The sequence below is a fragment of the Lithobates pipiens genome, unplaced genomic scaffold (genome assembly GCF_037356315.1).
Source record: "Lithobates pipiens isolate NorthernLeopardFrog02 unplaced genomic scaffold, aLitPip1_a1.2 Scaffold_16, whole genome shotgun sequence".
In the NCBI taxonomy this organism is placed as follows: domain Eukaryota; kingdom Metazoa; phylum Chordata; class Amphibia; order Anura; family Ranidae; genus Lithobates; species Lithobates pipiens.
This window is the reverse complement of record NW_027507748.1, coordinates 238,664,575-238,682,711: the sequence shown is the minus strand read 5'-3', so window position 1 is coordinate 238,682,711 and position 18,137 is coordinate 238,664,575. Positions and strand designations below refer to the sequence as shown.

The following is an 18,137-nucleotide window of genomic DNA, read 5'->3' as shown; positions in this document are numbered from 1 at the left end:
TATGTAAACTGATACATTCTGCTGGAGAGCTTGAGCTTTTGAAAAACAGATTTGCTGCCTGTATCACCAGAAAATGAATACAGCCAACACATCTAAGAATTGGTAAACTGCAATATAAAAAGTTTGATTTTAGGTTTAGTACTGTTTTAAGATTACCAGGGGAGCCTGTTGTGAAATAGATATATGCAGTGGGAAAAGGATGTAGAATGCAACCTTTAAACAAGTTGAAGGCAACCTCAGTTCTTTTCCAGAGAGTGTAGCATTTTTATTGAAGAGAAATTAATGACTAATCCAACAGAATATACTGAGAATAATATAATAATACAAACCATAAGAGTTCCTTTATCTTTAGAAGTTTATTGGTTGACCAGGTTTTCCTTTGATATGCTTAATATATAACAAATGGCAAAGGTTTATGTTGGTTCTGGATAGGGTGGAGAGGGATTAGAACACCTGTCAGGTTTTTATTGCTGTATGTGCCCCAGTTAAGGAGATTTACTCTTTCTACATCTCCTGTTTGACATTATCACCCGAGAGTGAAACAAATAACAAATCACAAATTTTGGTTGTCACCAGGAATATAGGGGGAATCTTCCAATGAGAACACTATTTCTGGTGACATGCTGGGACTCCCTCAAGTTGGAGGAATTTCTGCCCACTTCCTGTTTCTGATCTGAGAGAGGGAGGGAGAGTCTCTTATTCTATAAATGCTATTAACATACAGCTTTGGTGTTGTAAGAGTTGCCTTTGCCTTTTGAATAATTTTTCCACCAAGCCAATAACTGATATCAAGGGACTAGAGTCAAGACCGGGGTGTCAAACTCAATTTAATCACAGGCTGCGTCAGCATTGTGGTTGCCCTCAAACGGTCGGTTGTATCTGTAAAACTACTGTATGTAAATGTATCTACTTTTTATCATATTAAATAATTGCTTCTGTATTTCATTTTTGGTGAGGGGCTGGAACTCTGCTTTAAGCTGTGAAGGATGGGTGCAGACTAGCAAAGAGCCCACTCACACTCCTTGGGGGGGGGGGGGGGGGGGGGGGGGGGAGCAGAGAGGAGCATCTCTGTGGCTGCATGGAGAATAGCAGGATCTGTAGAAAGAGCTCTGTCCTCCTCTCTGCTTTGGACTGCTGAGACAAGGTGGTGGCAGAGATGAGGGGGGTGCTGACACATGTGGTCTAGACTCTAGAGACCATGGTGTCCTAAGGAATCTGTAAATACAGGTGACGCTGACAGGGACAGAAACCAAGTTGGTGTCTGCGTATGTACAGTACATCCACACTAAATAGAGAATTATTTATGAGTTGCCCTAATTAGTAGGTTGTATACTTACCTTTAGGGCCGGTTCACACTGCGGGCAATGCGAGGTGACACCGACTTGCCTCGCTGCGACCTGCGGCGACCTCAGCGGCGATTTGCAAATGACTTCTGTATAGAAGTCAATGCAAGTCGCCCCGAGGTCGCCCAGAAGTAGTACAGGAACCTTTTTTCTGAGTCGGAGCGACTTGAGTCGCTCCTTTCAGAACGGTTCCATTGTACAGAACGGGGCGACTTGTCAGATTGCGGCGAGGCAAGTCGTGTCGCCTCGCATCGCCCGCAGTGTGAACCGGCTCTTAGGGTTCAACACTAATAGATAAATGTCACGGGGGGGGTTGAATCCTACATAATAATCCTCGGCACTCTCTGCCAACACTTAAAAACAGGTTCCTCATTCCTCATTGGATAGTATTTATATACCGTAACTGTTTGGAGGGTGAGATTTCCTAAAAGGATGGCTACATACAACTAGCAAATTCTCCTTTACCAGCTTATTAAAGTAGAACAACTGCATTTTATTTTTCATTTTGAAATGAGTAAAGGAGGGTTTCAACTTCTGCCAGTTTTATTTTTTGTCATCTGTGTCCTAAAAGTACTTCCTGTACTATAGCTAAAACAGGAAGTTAGAGAAAAAAAATTCTTGTCCAAAGTGAAATCACTAGGATCAAGGGAACTATTGACCCCATTGGACAAATAGAAGGTATACATTTCCGTAAGAGTGCACAGACAGCCACACAAAACCTGACAGGGGTTCTAATCCCTCTTAATTTTTCCAAAACGAAAAAAAGTTTTGCTTTTAGTTAAAATTTTGGATCCATGCACCTGGTCATACACGGTCCATATTCTGGGATCATACTCTGGGACCAGTTGCTGCCACGTACAGCTGCCCATTGAGATAAATGGGAAGAGGTAGCTGTATGCAGTTGTGTGCCAGGGTTTGCTTAAATTTCACACACACATGGACCGATACTATACTCCAAACACAGATAGCAAAGAAACCACCCACCCCCCACTGACACTCATCTGGTTCCCACGCTTCTACCTCACTGAATGTCAGGTTGGGCAGATGACAGCTGATATAAACAAAGGGTCAGCGTCTCCTGTGTGACATCATGTGGCATATTTTGGGTGGGAGGGCACACATCTGCCTCCTTCCCCTTTCCTGGCCTTCTAGACTACATGCTTGGATAATGGTCTGGTATGAATTTTTTGGGAAAGAACTCATGCTTTTTTTACTTTATTTTTATATGGGTTAACCCCTTAAAATCCATATTAGACCGCAAGACCTGACCTGAAAGAGTCCAGGTTCACACACCTGCAGTGTGGGACACCGTATGTAATTCGCACAGGATACGCAGCACATTCCTGTGTGGATTACATGCAGTGTCTCAGAGGTGCAATTTGAGATATGGATTTGTATGGCTCAAATCATCCCATATTCGCACCAAATTAGTGCAGGACACTGTTTTGTCCACATCAGAATTGGATTGCATGAGTGTTAACACCCATGCGATCCATTTCTGAAGATTGCACTGCGTTTTGCCAACCAATTGCGGGATGTCGTTAACCTAACATACACTGCACAATTGGTTCACATGAACGAGTTGAAATTTTGATGCAGTGCAGAAACCTCAGCGAATTTGCTTTGAATTCGCACCACATCTAGTGTGAACCGAGGTGGAGGTTTCCAGCCATGTAAGTGATTGGAGCAGATGATGTCATAAGTTGGTATGAACATGGTGGTGCATGTACCCACTGGTGTCCTTAACAACCATTAACAAGGGGACGCTGTCAAATATAATAGCAGTTGTAACCACTATTATACATGATGTTTGTCTCTCATCTGGTCTATCTCATCCCTAGTAGGGATGAACAAATGGTTCGTTCCGAGAATATGTTGGGGCCGAACTTTCGTTGTTCGGACATTCAATGAATAAATGGGTCGTTCGACCGTTTGTTCCGCCTCCGAAGCGACCACAATGCATTGCGGTGCTTTACAGTGCATTGCAAGCCCTGATTGGCTGAAGCAGTGAAAGCTTCAGCCAATCAGGACACAGAGCACTGTCAGAGTCATGATTGGACACTGTCATTATGTCTTTATCCAATCATGGCTCATTCCCGCCCCACGGTATAAAAGTATTCTTTCAATGGCAGCCATTTTCAGTGGGATTTCGGCATGGAGAGGGATAGAACAGGGCTCTGTTAAATGCTATTAGTTACTGTGCTATACTGTGCTATTTTGCTTCAATTGTCAGTGTAGAATATTAGTTTAGTGTAAGTCTAGGGATAGTGTGTGTGTAGTGAGGAGGACCATCATTCAGCTTTGCATAGTGTGCAGCTAAAGTAGGGACAGCTCAGATAGTTTCACTGTAGTGTAGTGAGACTGTGTCATTCATACATACATTAGTGTAGAGTAGGAACAGCTCAGATAGTTTCAGTGTAGTGTAGTGAGACCGTGTCAGTAATTTTTACATTAGTGCATAGCTAGAGTAGGGACAGTTCAGATAGCGTCAGTGTAGTGATGGTTGGACACTGTCTATTTGATTGCATTACTGCTATTTTAACGCCATTTATTTCTGTGTGCGTTACTGCCAGTTTAACGCCATATAGTTCTGTGTGTGTTATTGCCAGTTTAACGCCATATAGTTTTGTGCGTTACTGCCAGTTTAAAGACATATAGTTCTGTGTGCGTTACTGCAAATTTAACGCCATTTATTTCTGTGTGCGTTACTGCTAGTTTAATATCATATAGTTCTGTGTGTCACTGTACATTTAGTGCATTATTTTGCAGTACATTATAGTATCCGTGGAGTGTATCTGTGTAGTGTGAGTATTCAAATTAAACCAAACACCACTTGTGGTTACATTGATTAAAGTGCATCAACTTACAGATTTCCACTTCTTCTTTACATTTGCTTATAAGCACCGCCCCCTCCCTCCCAATAATGTCTGGGAGGACAACAAGGAGAGACAACAAATATGTCCACAGGCAAAGGTGGATGTGGTGGTCAGTCCTCAGGCAGGGCATCATTTCCTCTGTTTAGTAGAATTTCTGAAAATTCGTACATTTGGAAGCATCCGAAATATGAATATCTATGCTTCCAAATTTTATACGAAATACGAAATTTCGTTGATGAATTTCGGATCCAAATTCCGTTACAACGGAAACGTGACTGGTGTTTTGTTGACCAATCAGAGGTTTTCTTCTGCTGCTGAGTGAGTGTTGGGAAAATTACCTTTTTTAATATGGGAGTGGGAGAATCGGACAAAATAAGAATGTTGTTAATATTGTTTTATTATTGTCATAATAATTACGATCATTCGTTATGATAAAGTTAAAAACCCAGCACGTAAGCACAGCACAGGGATGGTGGGAGCCCCTCATAATGAGCACAGCAGGGGTACAGCCCCAAAAGGAAGTCGGCACAGCACAGGGATGGTGGGAGCCCCCTCATAATGAGCACAGCAGGGGTACAACCCCAGGAAGTCAGCACAGCATAGGGATGGTGGGAGCACCTCATAATGAGCACAGTAGGGGTACAAACCCAGGAAGTCAGCACAGCACAGGGATGACAGGGACATGAGCCTAGAGAGAAGGGAGAACACTGGTAGACAAGTTGGCGTTCATGTTCCCACAGCTGAAGCACATTGACATGATGATGAGGTCACTGATGCGACTTGGGTGCCAGATAGAGCAGAGGAGGAAACTGAAGGTGAGGCAGCACAACCCCAAGGAGGCCGACATCAAGAAAGAGTAGAGAGCAGCCATCCAATTCCATCACATTCTGCAGCTGTTATATCTTGGCCCACTCCCCAAAGCTCAGCTTTCTGGGCCTTTTTCAGCACATCTGCAGCAGATCACACTGTTGCTATCTGCAAACTGTGTCTCAGGCATGGGAAAAACACCAGCCATTTGGGTGCCACATGCTTAACAAGGCACTTAATGTCCAACCACTCCAACCGTTGGCAAGAGCACCTAAAAGCCACACAAAAAGGGCACAAATATGTCCCTCCTCTTCCTCCTCTCCCTTACCCACTTCATTCTGTCACTGCTATAATGAGTCATTACCTCTCAGTAGCCTCCACTGACAGGGATGGTGGTATAGCACAGGGTATCCCAGGCCCTAGCAGCACATTTGCTAATTTGCCACACTGCTTGCAACGCAAAAGGATGCAGGACAGGGCTCAGTGCCGCAGTTTGTTTTGCCCCCACATCTACATACAGCCAGTGGTGATGATGCCAGACCTGTGAGCTCTACCCCCTCCTCCTCCACCACCTCCATGCCCTCCTCTGCAGAATTGTCCTAAGAACTTCAGGTACCCCCAAAGCATTTAAAGGGCTATTCTATGAGTCAGGCTAAAAGGTGTCATGCTGTGCTTCAGCTGGTGTGTTTAGGGAACAGGAACCACACCATAGCAGAGATTCTTGCAGCCCTGCAGGGACAGGCCCAGAGGTGGTTTACACCACGCCAACTGGGGCCATGAATGGTGGTGCGCAATAATGGCTCAAACCTTCTGTCCGCCCTTAGACAGGGAAAGTTGACACATGTGCCATGTTTGGCACATGTCCACAATTTGGTGGTGCAGAGTTTCCTAAATATATACCCAAGGTTGTCAAATGTGCTAAAGCTGGCCAGAACAGTCTGCAGCCATTTCAGGTGGTCATACACAGCCAGTGTTCGGTTCGCTGAAATTCAGCAGATATTCCACCTGCCCGTAAACGCCTGATTTGTGACATGCCTAACAGGTGGAATTCAACTTTGGCAATGCTACAGCGGCTATACATGCAGCAGAGGGCCATCAACGAGTACCTGTGCGAGTACGGCATGACGACAGGCTCAGGCCACCTTGGCTTTTTTCCCCCACGCCAATGGCTGATCATTAAGGATGCATGCACTGTATTGTCACCATTTGAGGAGGCCACTAGGATAGTGAGCCGTGACAGTGCATGCATCAGTGACACAATCCCTGTTGTGTTCCTGCTGGAGCAGACGCTGCGTGGCATTATGGACGGGGCACTGGAGGCAGAGCAGCGGGAGGAAGAGGAGGACTTCCTTTCCTCTCAAGGCCCACTTTATCCAGACACCATCATTCCTAATTCACAGAGCACATGGGAGGAGAGAGGGGAGGAGGATGATGAGGAGGATTTTGGCACCTTGGCTGGGAGGAGGAAGTTCCAGATGTTGTCATCCTAAATGACTCAGAGTGATCAGCTTCTCAAGCCTCTGCAAATTTGAGGTGCATGGGCAACCTCATGCTTCAAAGCCTGCTAAAGGACCCAAGAATATGTGGCATAAAGGAGAAGGATGACCACTGATTGGCAACCTCCTGTGACCACCGTTATAAGGTCTCAGAACTCATGCCGTCCCCACAGAGAGTGCACAAGATAAAATCTCTTGAGGACACGTGAGATTGGAGAAGGCGTCCGACTAAGGCACATGGTGGACGATTACCTCGGGGCCAAAACAGAGCTGGAGAGCTAACCAGCTGATGATCCACTGACTTACTGGGTCATGAGAATAGACCACTGGCCAGAACTTGCCCAGTATGCCATTGAGTTGTTGGGCTGCCCTGCATCCAGCCCTGCATCCAGCATGCTTTCAGAACAGGCATTCAGTGCTGTAGGAGATTTTGTTACTGATCATAGAACGCGTCTGTCCACAGACTCTGTGGGCTGGTTGAATTTTATAAAAATTAATCAGTCCTGGATTATCAGCTATGATGCCTCTGATGCCGATATCACTGATTAAGTCTTTTTGGGATGTGGAATTTCTGCAGGACTTTGAGGCTGTCTAGCTTTGAGGGTGTTCAATCATTTCATCTGGAAGAATGTTTTTGGTAAAAGTTTCATGGGCACAATTAACACCTAAAGACCATTTTTTCAGCCCCATTTTGACAGGTGCATATGTTTGCAATTTTTTTACAGCAAGGCCAATTTCCGCACCTGTTACTTCTTTCCAAAGTCAAAGTGACACCAGAATGTATCCAAAAAATCTCTAAACTTGTTCCCAGTGCACTACAATGTGGCCTCATCATACACACTGGCTCCCCAGCTGTTGCCAATCAAAATAAAGGCAGCTTGCAGGGAACATTTCATTATTATTTTTTTTTGCTTTTATAAATGCAATTAGTGTTGCAGCAGATTCTAGACATGTTACAAATCTGCCACTTTACAGGTATAAAAAAAAGGGACGCCCAGGCACAATATTGGAAGAAATTTTTCATTTTTGTCCTTTCACTTTAAAAATAAAAAAAAATCACTGCTCATTTAAAGATAATGTTTTTCACAAACTTTTGTTTAATTGATACATGTCCTCCAGGGCAGGACCCAGACCCCTATAACCATTGTTGGGAGTATGTAACTATGTAACCATTGTATGCCCAATTACTTGCATACAAGCCTTCACAATGGGCACTTTAATGACGTTCGGGTCTCATTGACTTTAATGGGGTTCGTTTTATGGGTGTCAACTTTTGCAGTGTTCGAAAGTTCTGGTGCGAACCGAACAGGGGTCTGTTCAGCCCTTTCCTAATCCCTAGACTTTAATGCTGCAAAGAATACTGTGCTGATTACTAAGCTATCATGTTGGTTTTACATTTTTACTTCAGTGTTAAATGAAGTGTAAACATGTTTTTACATAGTTAAAATTCCTTGTTAAAAATTCTACAAATAGATATTACTACAATATATGAAATTAATAAAATAAATTATTTATTGCTGTTATTTCCATAGGGTGACATTTAATTTGCAAAAATGAAGAGATATGTGCTGTGCATCGCCTCTGTGTTTCTGATGTATATTAATATAGCAATGTCCAGGGTTCTGTTCCTACCTACATGTGAAGTATCTCCGACATCAGACCAAATTACTGAAATTAGAGAAATTTTTAATACAATACGTTCTTCAATTGTAAGTATAATGTGCAAGCTTTGCTTTCATTTCTCATGTCAAGCGCTGGTGAATGAAATTTCATCCCCCTGACAATAAAAAACACTATTTTCCTTTTTCAGAAGTCTCAAGATAAATTTATACATACCCAGACACTAGTAAAGTCCTCCTTAGAAAAAATTCCTGTAAGTATGCTCATAAACTGTTATTTTTGTCTTTTAATCAATGATGTAGGGGAGTTTTCAGATGATTCTTGCTGAATTACCTGGTCACTTGCCATCTTGTAACAGTGTTGACCATCTTAAAGACGTGTCAACCATGTTGTTGTTTTTGTAGCAGTATAAGACTGGGCTTGTCTCAAACGTAATAAGCTAGTTTTTGAAGAAATATTGCTATGTACTTATGACTGCCTGGGTCTTAGGACTTGTCTATAACAGATAAGGGGAATTTTTTCAGAGACATCAAGAATATGGAAATTATGTAAAGTCATGATTTGGGTCATAATGCTGCGGCATGTGTGTCTATGTTCCTAGGGGAATATTAACCTATGATTGGATGGCTATGTTGTATAACTGATATGATGACTAATGATGTGTGATTTATCTTATCGCAGTGCTTGTAAAGCTAAACGATCTAAAGGGGGTTTTGTTTGTCATTTTGACTCCTCACACACGTGTGCAGAGTGTGTCAAAATAGACCTTTAGTTAATTTAGAACTGCTCATAGACTGTTGCTATTTTTGCTACCGTATATCCCCTATTCATTCTCAAAGTACTATGGTCTGATGACTAAAGAGAAGTCACAAATTGATTTACCACCTACTGTATACCTATGTCCAGATATTTATCTTATAAAAATATAATCTAAAGGCACATATCAATCTATTGCATTCTCTTAAACCCTTCTTCCCAGAGACTCGTCACTTTGTTGCCACCTTCTGTAGTACCTCACAAACTTTTATCAGGTTTTATATAGTCTGTTTTGTATTTATTCTCATCTTTTTCTTTACTCCTCCTTTGCTCTGATTACTTTTTGTAATTGTTCAGAAAAATTTGCTCCAATTGTGTCGGCACTTCCAAGTTAACTGTCCCCCAGTTAAACAACCAATTCAATACTAATGTCTCTCACTACCGCATGTAACATTCTATTTAAATACCTCTCAACTTTCTGAGATGAGAAAAGGGGGCAGTTTCTAGAAAAATTTATTTAGGCACTGGACACACCCCTGCCACACCCTCAGTTATATAGACCAGTAAGAAAATATATGCCAAAATAATTTGTTATACCCACAATTGCTTTTTTTTTTTTTTTAAACCATTACTCTTCCATTATACTGGATTTTCAAAATAGCAAACAAGATAATTAAAGGTCAACTCCAGGCAAATTTTCCCTTGAAGCGGGGCTGTGCTTGTTTTGTCCAGGGGATATGAGAAAGCTCTATACTTACCTGATCCTCCTCATAGACCTGCTCTGGGCTTGATTATATCAGGATTCAAGACTGCTAGAGAGCAGGGGTGCAGGCGCTGCAGGGACCGGTCTTGTGCGGAGGATCAGGTTTACCACATTTTACATCTCCCTTCTACACAAAAATTAGCAATTAACGCTTGCAGTGCAGGCACAGCCCCACTGCAAGGGAAAACTTTTTTTGTGTCCAGAGTTCAGTTTAAAGAGACAGGATGAAGGTTTAGTACAGAATCACAATATTCTACTACTATGGTAGTAAAGAATACATACAGTATATCACAAAAGTGAGTAAACCCCTCACATTTTTGTAAATATTTTATTATATATTTTCATGTGACAACACTGAAGAAATGAAACTTTGCTACAATATAAAGTAGTGAGTGCAAAGCCTGTATAACGAGTTATTTTGAGGGGACAGAAAATTTACACTAACACACAGCCATTAATGTCTAAACCGCTGGCAACAAAAGTGAGTACACTCCTAAGTGAAAATGTCCAAATTCAGCCCAAAGTGTCAATATTTTGTGTGGCCATCATTATTTTCCATGGAGTTCACCAGAGCGTCACAGGTTGCCACTGGAGTCCTCTTCCACTTCTCCATGATGACATCACAGAGCTGGTGGATGTTAGAGACCTTGCGCTCCTCCACTTTCCATTTGAGGATGCCCGTTTGAGGGTTTGGGTCTGGAGACATTATTGGCCAGTCCATGACTTTTACCCTCAGCTTTTTTTAGCAAGGCAGTGGTCATCTCGGAGGTGTATTTGGGGCCATTATCATATTGCAGCTTAGTCTCCAAAGAGAAAAAATGGAAACGGTCCCGGGGGGGGGGGGGGGGGTCGAGGGTTTGGGCAGCTATATATAGATGATGAGAAAAATAACCATTAAGTAAAGAATAAAAATTATTTATTGGAAGATAAGGCAGGTTATTACATAGTCTCCAAAGAGAGGGGATCATGCTCTGCTTCAGTATGTCACAGTACATGCTGGCATTCAAGGTTCCCTCAATGAACTGTAGCTCCCCAGTGCTGGCAACACTCATGGTGCCCCAGACCATGACACTCCCACCATCATGCTTGACTGTAGGCAAAACACACTTGTCTTTGTACTCCTCACCTAGTTGCCACCACACACGCATGACACATTCTGAACCAAATAAGTTTATCTTGGTCTCATCAGACCACAGTACATGGTTCCAGTAATTCATGATCTATTTTGATGCAGTGTGCGGTGTATGGTCTGAGCACTGACAGGCTGATCCCCCACCCCTTCAACCTCTGCAGCAATGCTGCCAGCACTCATACGTCTATTTCCCAAAGACAACCTCTGGATATGACGCTGAGCACATGCGCTCAACTTCTTTGGTTGACCATGGCGAGGCCTGTTCTGAGTGTAACCTGTTCTGTTAAACCTCTGTATGGTCTTGGCCACTGTGCTGCAGCTCAGGTCAGGGTCTTGGCAATCTTCTTATAGCCTAGGCCATCTTTATGTAAAGCATCAATTATTTTTTTCAGATCCTCAGAAAGTTCTTCACCATGAGATGCCATGTTGAACTTCCAGTAACCAGTATGCGAGAATGAGAGCGATAACGCTACGTTTAACATACCCATTCTCACTTGAGACCTTATAACACTAACGAGTCACATGACACCGGGGAAGGAAAATGGCTAATTGGGCCCACTTTGGACATTTTCACTTAGGTGTACTCACTTTTGTTGCCAGTGGTTAATTATTGACTGTGTGTTGAGTTATTTTGAGGGGACAGCAAATTTACACTATTATACAAGCTGTACACATACTACTTTACATTGTAGCAAAGTGGAATTTATTCAGTGTTGTCACATGAAAAGATATAATAAAATATTTACAAAAATGTGAGGGGTGTACTCACTTTTGTGAGATACTGTATGTGAATAGATTATTTTTTTAAACAATTAAAGGCCTCTGTTTGTGCATAGTTTTACATATCTAATTCATGCTGCTACTAGTACTGTGCATGTTACCAAGCATGATCGCAAATATATTTGGAATTTCTGTCTTTATATTGCCCTCTACTGGACTAAATATTGAAACCAATTTACATTTTTATCCATCTGGTGATCATAATAAATATTGTGTCTTTTTAGCCATCTGATCAATGTTGTTTCCTGCAAAAAATTCTTCATTTTTATATGACCAATGTCTTCCAACACGATTCCTTGTTGGATACATATATTCAGGCCAGCAGCAGCAAGATTGCAAACTCTATTTGTGCGCTCACTAAAGTTCCTTGTGTAAGTACTGAAAGTTTGTTTATCAATGCATCCTTAATAATAATTAAAGTATAACTAAAGGCAAAACTTTTTTTTTAGTTTTGGATAGAGTGGAATTTAGCACCTGTCATGTTTTATTGCTATTTGTGTCCCTATTACAGAGATTGATCCAATCTACTTGTGTGGACTTGTGTGGACTTGTGTCTTTTTTCAATCAGACTGACTATGTAACTATTGACTTTTAAGAAATTCACTTTCTCAGAGCTGATTCTTCATCAGGCTGGGTTCCCACATATGCAAATTGGATGGGGGTTTCCCTGCATTCAATGCGCATGACAGGCAAGTGTGACCGCCTCTCAATGGAGACGGTTCACACATGTCCAGTGTGGCCGTGGTCCGGATTGAAAAGGGGTCCAATTCAGGTGCGAATTCAGGCTAAAATTCAGACCTAAAACGCACCAGGGTACAGGAATGCACCAGACCCCTAGACGCTCCAGCACCGCCATCATGGATATGGGATGTGTCACCAGAGGTTGTGTGCGGGGAGGACTCCAGGCCAAGCTAAAGAATGTCTCTTCTTAGGCGAAAATTGCAGAAGTGGGTACCTGTCACAAAAAATACCTGCTCCACCCCTCCAAAAAAAACAAAAAAAACATCAACTTTGCTAGAAGTGGGGGGGGGGGGGGGGGGATAAGCAGTATTTTCATTTTCTAAGTGAAGGTCTGTCTTAAGTCCCTTTAACCACTTAAGCCCTGGACCAATTTGCAGGCAAAGGACCAGGCTCCTTTTTGCGATTCGGCACTGCGTCGTTTTAACTGACAATTGCGCGGTCATGCGACGTGGCTCCCAAACAAAATCGGCGACTGTTTTTCCCCACAAATAGAGCTTTCTTTTTGTGGTATTTGATCACCTCTGTGGTTTTAATTTTTTTTGTGCTATAAACAAAAATAGAGCGACAATTTTGAAAAAAATGCAATATTTTTTACTTTTTGCTATAATAAATATCCCCCAAAAATATATAAAAAAACATTTTTTTTCCTCAGTTTAGGCCAATACGTATTCTTCTACATATTTTTGGTAAAAAAAAAAAATCACAATTAGCGATTATTCATTGGTTTGCGCAAAAGTTATAGCGTTTACAAAATAGAGGATAGTTTTATAGCATTTTTATAAATTTGTTTTTTTACTAGTAATGGCGGTGATCAGCGATTTTTATTGTGACTCCAACATTATGGCGGACACATCGGACATTTTTGACACATTTATAGGACCTTTATACAGCAATCATGCTATTTAAATGCACTGATTCCTGTGTAAATGACACTGGCAGTGAAGGAGTTAACTACTAGGGGGCAGTATAGGTTTTATGTATGACGTTATGTGTTTTCTTTATTGTAGGGGGCGTGGCCTTGCATGTGACGTCGCTGATTGTCCTTCCCTATAAAAGGGAGCAGACGATCAGTGACAGCCACAGTAGGAAGCACGGGGAGAGGTTTGTTTACACAGACCTCTCCTCGTTCTTCAGCTCTGTGATCCGATCGCAGGACACCGGGAGCTCAGGACTGGGACCCACGGCTGGGCACTTAAAGAGCCACGTACAGGTACATGATTGTGCCCAGCTGTGCCATTCTGCTGACGTATATTGGCGTGAGGCGGTCCTTAAGTGGTTAAGCTACTAAAGCATGCTGGGATTTCTTAAGCCCCCGTACACACGAGCGGACTTTTCAACATCCAAAGTCTGACGGAATGATTCCGGCAGACTATTCGATCGTGTGTGGGCTGCAACGGACTTTTGATTTGCAAAAGTCTGACAGACTTTAGAAATGGAACATGCTTCAAATTTTTCCGCCAGAACTCTGCCGGACCCAGTTCCTACTGAAAAATTTGCTCGTGTGTGTGCTATTCCGACGGACTAAAACCGACGCTAGGGCAGCTATTGGCTACTGGCTATGAACTTCCTTATTCGAGTCCAGTCGTACGTCATCACGTTCGAATCCGTCGGAGTTTGGTGTGATTGTGTGTGGCCAAGTCCGCTCATTCGAAAAGTCCGTCAGAACTCTGTCGGAACTCTGTCAGAACTCCGTCGAAAGTCTGCCAGACTTAAGTCCTGTCGTGTGTACGCGGCATAAGTCTGACACACTTTAGAAATGGAACATGCTTCAAATTTTTCCGCCAGAACTCTGCCGGACCCAGTTCCTACCGAAAAATTTGCTCATGTGTGTGCTATTCCGACGGACTAAAACCGACGCTAAGGCAGCTATTGGCTACTGGCTATGAACTTCCTTATTCGAGTCCAGTCGTACGTCATCACGTTCGAATCCGTCGGAGTTTGGTGTGATTGTGTGTGGCCAAGTCCGCTCATTCGAAAAGTCTGTCAGAACTCTGTCGGCACTCCGTCAGAACTCCGTCGAAAGTCTGCCGGACTTAAGTCCTGTCGTGTGTACGCGGCATAAAAGAATATAAGATGGCCCCATCCCTGTTGACAAAAGAGCACAGAAATAGTCCGTATTTGACTTCAGCTGTGTGTTTTTCCTTCAGAAAACACAGAAACTGCTTGGAATTCAATTCTCTTTAGTTGCAAATAGAAAATATTGATAGCTAATATTTCATTGTTACCTAATTAAAAAAAAAATAACTTTTGGAAAAGTAAAAATAATAAATGAAAAATGTTCCTTCAATTTTATTTTATTTGTGGTGTTTTTAAAAGTACTTGTAGACCAATTTTTGTGAGCAAAAGAAAAAAGCCTGAATTTTCTATGGCCTTTATGCCTAGAAAAATTCAACATACTATTTGCAATTAGAGGATTAGAAAGAACAATTAAATGTCAGCATCTACAAATACTGTAGCTGCTGGCTTTTAACAAAATTACATTTACCTGTTTAGGGATCCAGTGCTCTCCTCACCCGGGTTGGTTCTTAGCCGGTCTTCGGGTCCCTGGCCAGGCATGTTTGTTTAAGGAAGCTGGCTGTTACTTCTTGTGGCTTCACAGCTGGCTTTTCCCACTGCGCATGCTCAAGCTGCACTGCAATGTGAATGGTCCCACAGCCTTATGGGACCTGTGACGTGTTCAAGAAGGTTAAAGAGAGAAGGAAGCAAACTTTTGCTTGGATTGCGTAGGCAATATGAGCAGAAATGGTAGTGGGCACTTGTTAAAATTAGATACCCACCCCTCCAAAAAAATCATATTGTGCAAAATGTGGGGGTGGTGGGTGGGAAAGACATACATTAAAGCAGAACTTCCTCTTTAGAGTGAAATTCTACTTTAGGAAGTTTATCTCTGAAAATCATGCATGCCGCACTGTAAATGCTTACTCTAAGATTGTGGCACATTAGCGCTTTTTGAGCTAGAGCCTTGCAGATATAAACAAAACACTTTTGTGCCTGTGAAGGTTCCTATTTTTCCAGTTTATGATATATATAGCTAGTGAGGGTTAGTACATTCAACTTCACTTGCTCTGTAATGCTGGACAAGTTCTCATCATATCCTAGTAGCTTCTGCAGTTTTATTGAGTGTCAGGAACATAGCCCAGCATATATAGCCACATGGAGAACTAGGGTAACAAGGGTAACCTTAATCAAATCACCATGGAATGTGTCAAGACAGATGTTGATTGTCCAGGAACATGATGGGAAGTGTGCAAGTTTGTGAAATTACTCTGCACTAATTACATAATCCAATCCCATGGTGCCAATCTGAGAGGGGTATGGACCCTACAATTATACTGTATAAGTGGTGTTAATTGTTGTCAAATTGCCAGGGTAGAGATGATAAAACAGCATTATATGCCGGTGACAGATCATGTCCAAGACCCCCATTTTCATTGACATTTGAGCATAGACAAATAGTTGTTATCTAATAGGTATTTTTAATGTCAACCTTAAAGCAGAGTTCGACTCAAAAGTGGAACTTCTGCTTATTTGTCTCCTTCCCCCCTCCGCTGCCACATTGGCACGTTTGAGGGGGGAACGGGTACAGGTTTTTGACAGGCATTGTTCTCCACTTCTGGAGACGGCGCTGCAGTGCCATTTCAGAAGTTCACCGCCTCTCCTTCCTCTGCCTCCGGGCCAATTAGAAAGTGCAGCGAGCTTTGCACATGCACAGTAGGGAACTGGCTGTGAAGCCAAAAGGCTTCACTGCTGTGTTCCCTTTCCAGGAATGGTGGCGGCTGCACCCAACAGCCGATCAGAAGATCAGCCGGGGTGATGACATCCCAGAATCCCTGGACTGGAAAGTGCCCATATATTAAAAGTCAGCAGCTGCAGTATTTGTAGCTCCTGACTTTTATGGGGGGTTGGACCTTCTCTTTAAGGAATTCCTTTAAAAGTTGATTTCAGGTCTTCAGTTTGTTTCTTAATGAGTTTTTGCCTGTCTATTTGGCCCTTTGCTTTAGTTAATTTCTTTCTCTCCATTTTGCCGTGTCAAGGGTACCCACAGACCTAAGACAGAAGATGCAAATGCCATATGATCACTCTATTGTACAATCAAGGTTTAAACATGCACAATCCCAGACACTAAACATTAATGCTTATAGCCTGAGCAAACACCACCATTTTCAGCCTTATCTATGGACAACAGTAGCAGAATTAGTAGAAGAGAAATTAATATCTTATATAAAAATAACAGTGACATTTTATAAAAGTATATTTTTTTCCCACAGCAATTCAGCAATAATTGCAAGCCTAGCACTATGACTATGAAGAAACTGGAAATCGTAGAACAGAATTTTAAAAAGGTGAACCTTTATTTGTTTATTAATATTTATCTGACTTACTTGGTTTTACCTTTGAATACTCACCTCTAACCTGATAAGCAAACTCATTTATTAATATTAGAGTAATACTTTAATAGTACCAATCTATCTATAAATATCTAATGGTTATTTATATCTATAGTAGTTATTATTATGGTGATTATAATCATCAATAATATTATAATTTAAAAATACTATAAACCTAATGAAGATAGAATATTGACTTTTGCAGTGGAGCTCTTTCTTTTGTTCAGCGGGAATAGAAAACCTGGTTGTTATTACCGTATCCCTTACTACCCCAGCAGCCAAAACCCTTCTTCCCTCTCCAACACTCTGGGTTGTAGGCGGGTGCTTGATGTCTTCACTTACAATGTAGGGCTGCCAGTCCTGCATTATACGTGGTGACATCAGAGTTTCTGTGACTGAGGGAGTGGCAAAGAGAAGGGACTTTGAGGGACTAGTCATGCAGCGGGAAGAAAGCATGTGGGAACAAGTAACAAGGCAATTACAATTGCTTTTTGATAGACACAAGCATTTAACACTTTCAATGCTGAGGGTGGAGCCCTGCAAGGGTTTTACTACAGTTTAGCTTTACAATTTTATTTCCAATGTGACAAACATTATTTTCATGTAAACAGTAATAATACCTTCATTTACAATTTAATTAAAATGTAAAAGTTTGATTTACAGAGGTTTTTAAAAAATGTAAAGTGATTGCATTTAATATGTTTATTTCTTACTTTTTTGTTTTATGTAGACGTATACTGAGGAAGAACAGAGGGTGGTTTTGCTGACCACTCCTTCTAATAGTGCCATTTGCATAGCTATATTTCTGTTCCAGTAGCTTTACTATACTCTGAGTCAGAACAAGTATGCAAGTCAAGAATTCTACTTTCACTCTGACTTTCCTGATTTCTAAGCTTGTTTCAGACCAGTGATTTAGAAATTATTAAGGCCAGAGACAACCAGTTAGCTAGAGTTTTTGGAAAAAACTGAAATGACAGTCTCTATATTTATATTAGCAAATATTCCTGATAATAGTTCATGGGTTTTATATTATAAAGTCTGAAATATATGTGTGTCTTTTTTCAGTTAAACCTCCATGAAGCTGTAACAAAAGCATTCAGAGAGCTTGATATTCTTCTCACCTGGATGGAAAGTCTACAATAATTTAAATGGATAGTGGTTTTAAATGTATGTTTGTTGATTTATTATTTTTTAGGACTAATAAAGTATTTTGTTTAATATCTGTCTTTTTTTTTTTAATTAGGTAAATATTTAATATTGAATATGAGTATTAAGCATTTTTATGTTCTGCTAGCAAGTGGCTTTACACACTTTTCTGGAAAATGCAATTTGTTTACACAGCTCAATAGTACAAGCTTCAATTCACACAACAAATCAAAGAAGCAACTCTTCTCCCTAACTCCCCACTGCTGTGCCACCTTAAATAAAAATAAAA

The 18,137-nt window shown here is 41.5% G+C and overlaps 1 protein-coding gene across 1 annotated transcript; it reads left to right on the top strand.

Annotated features, from left to right (window-relative positions):
- Nucleotides 1-575: 575 nt before the first annotated feature.
- On the top strand, nucleotides 576-17,920 carry LOC143984316 (interleukin-20-like). Its single transcript, XM_077484561.1, has 6 exons — nucleotides 576-868; nucleotides 8,055-8,231; nucleotides 8,333-8,395; nucleotides 11,798-11,944; nucleotides 16,583-16,657; nucleotides 17,768-17,920. The coding sequence occupies exons 2-6, from the start codon at nucleotides 8,076-8,078 to the stop codon at nucleotides 17,843-17,845; spliced, it is 519 nt and encodes a 172-aa protein (XP_077340687.1). The 5' UTR covers nucleotides 576-868; nucleotides 8,055-8,075; the 3' UTR covers nucleotides 17,846-17,920.
- The last annotated feature ends 217 nt before the right edge of the window (nucleotides 17,921-18,137 follow it).

Excerpts from the sequence above, each read along its gene's own strand:
- LOC143984316 (XM_077484561.1), top strand. The coding sequence starts at position 8,076 with ATGAAGAGATATGTGCTGTGCATCGCCTCTGTGTTTCTGATGTATATT. Across the intron at positions 8,396-11,797 it reads CCTCCTTAGAAAAAATTCCT|CCATCTGATCAATGTTGTTT; the intron begins GTAAGTATGCTC and ends GTGTCTTTTTAG. Across the intron at positions 11,945-16,582 it reads CGCTCACTAAAGTTCCTTGT|CAATTCAGCAATAATTGCAA; the intron begins GTAAGTACTGAA and ends TTTTTCCCACAG.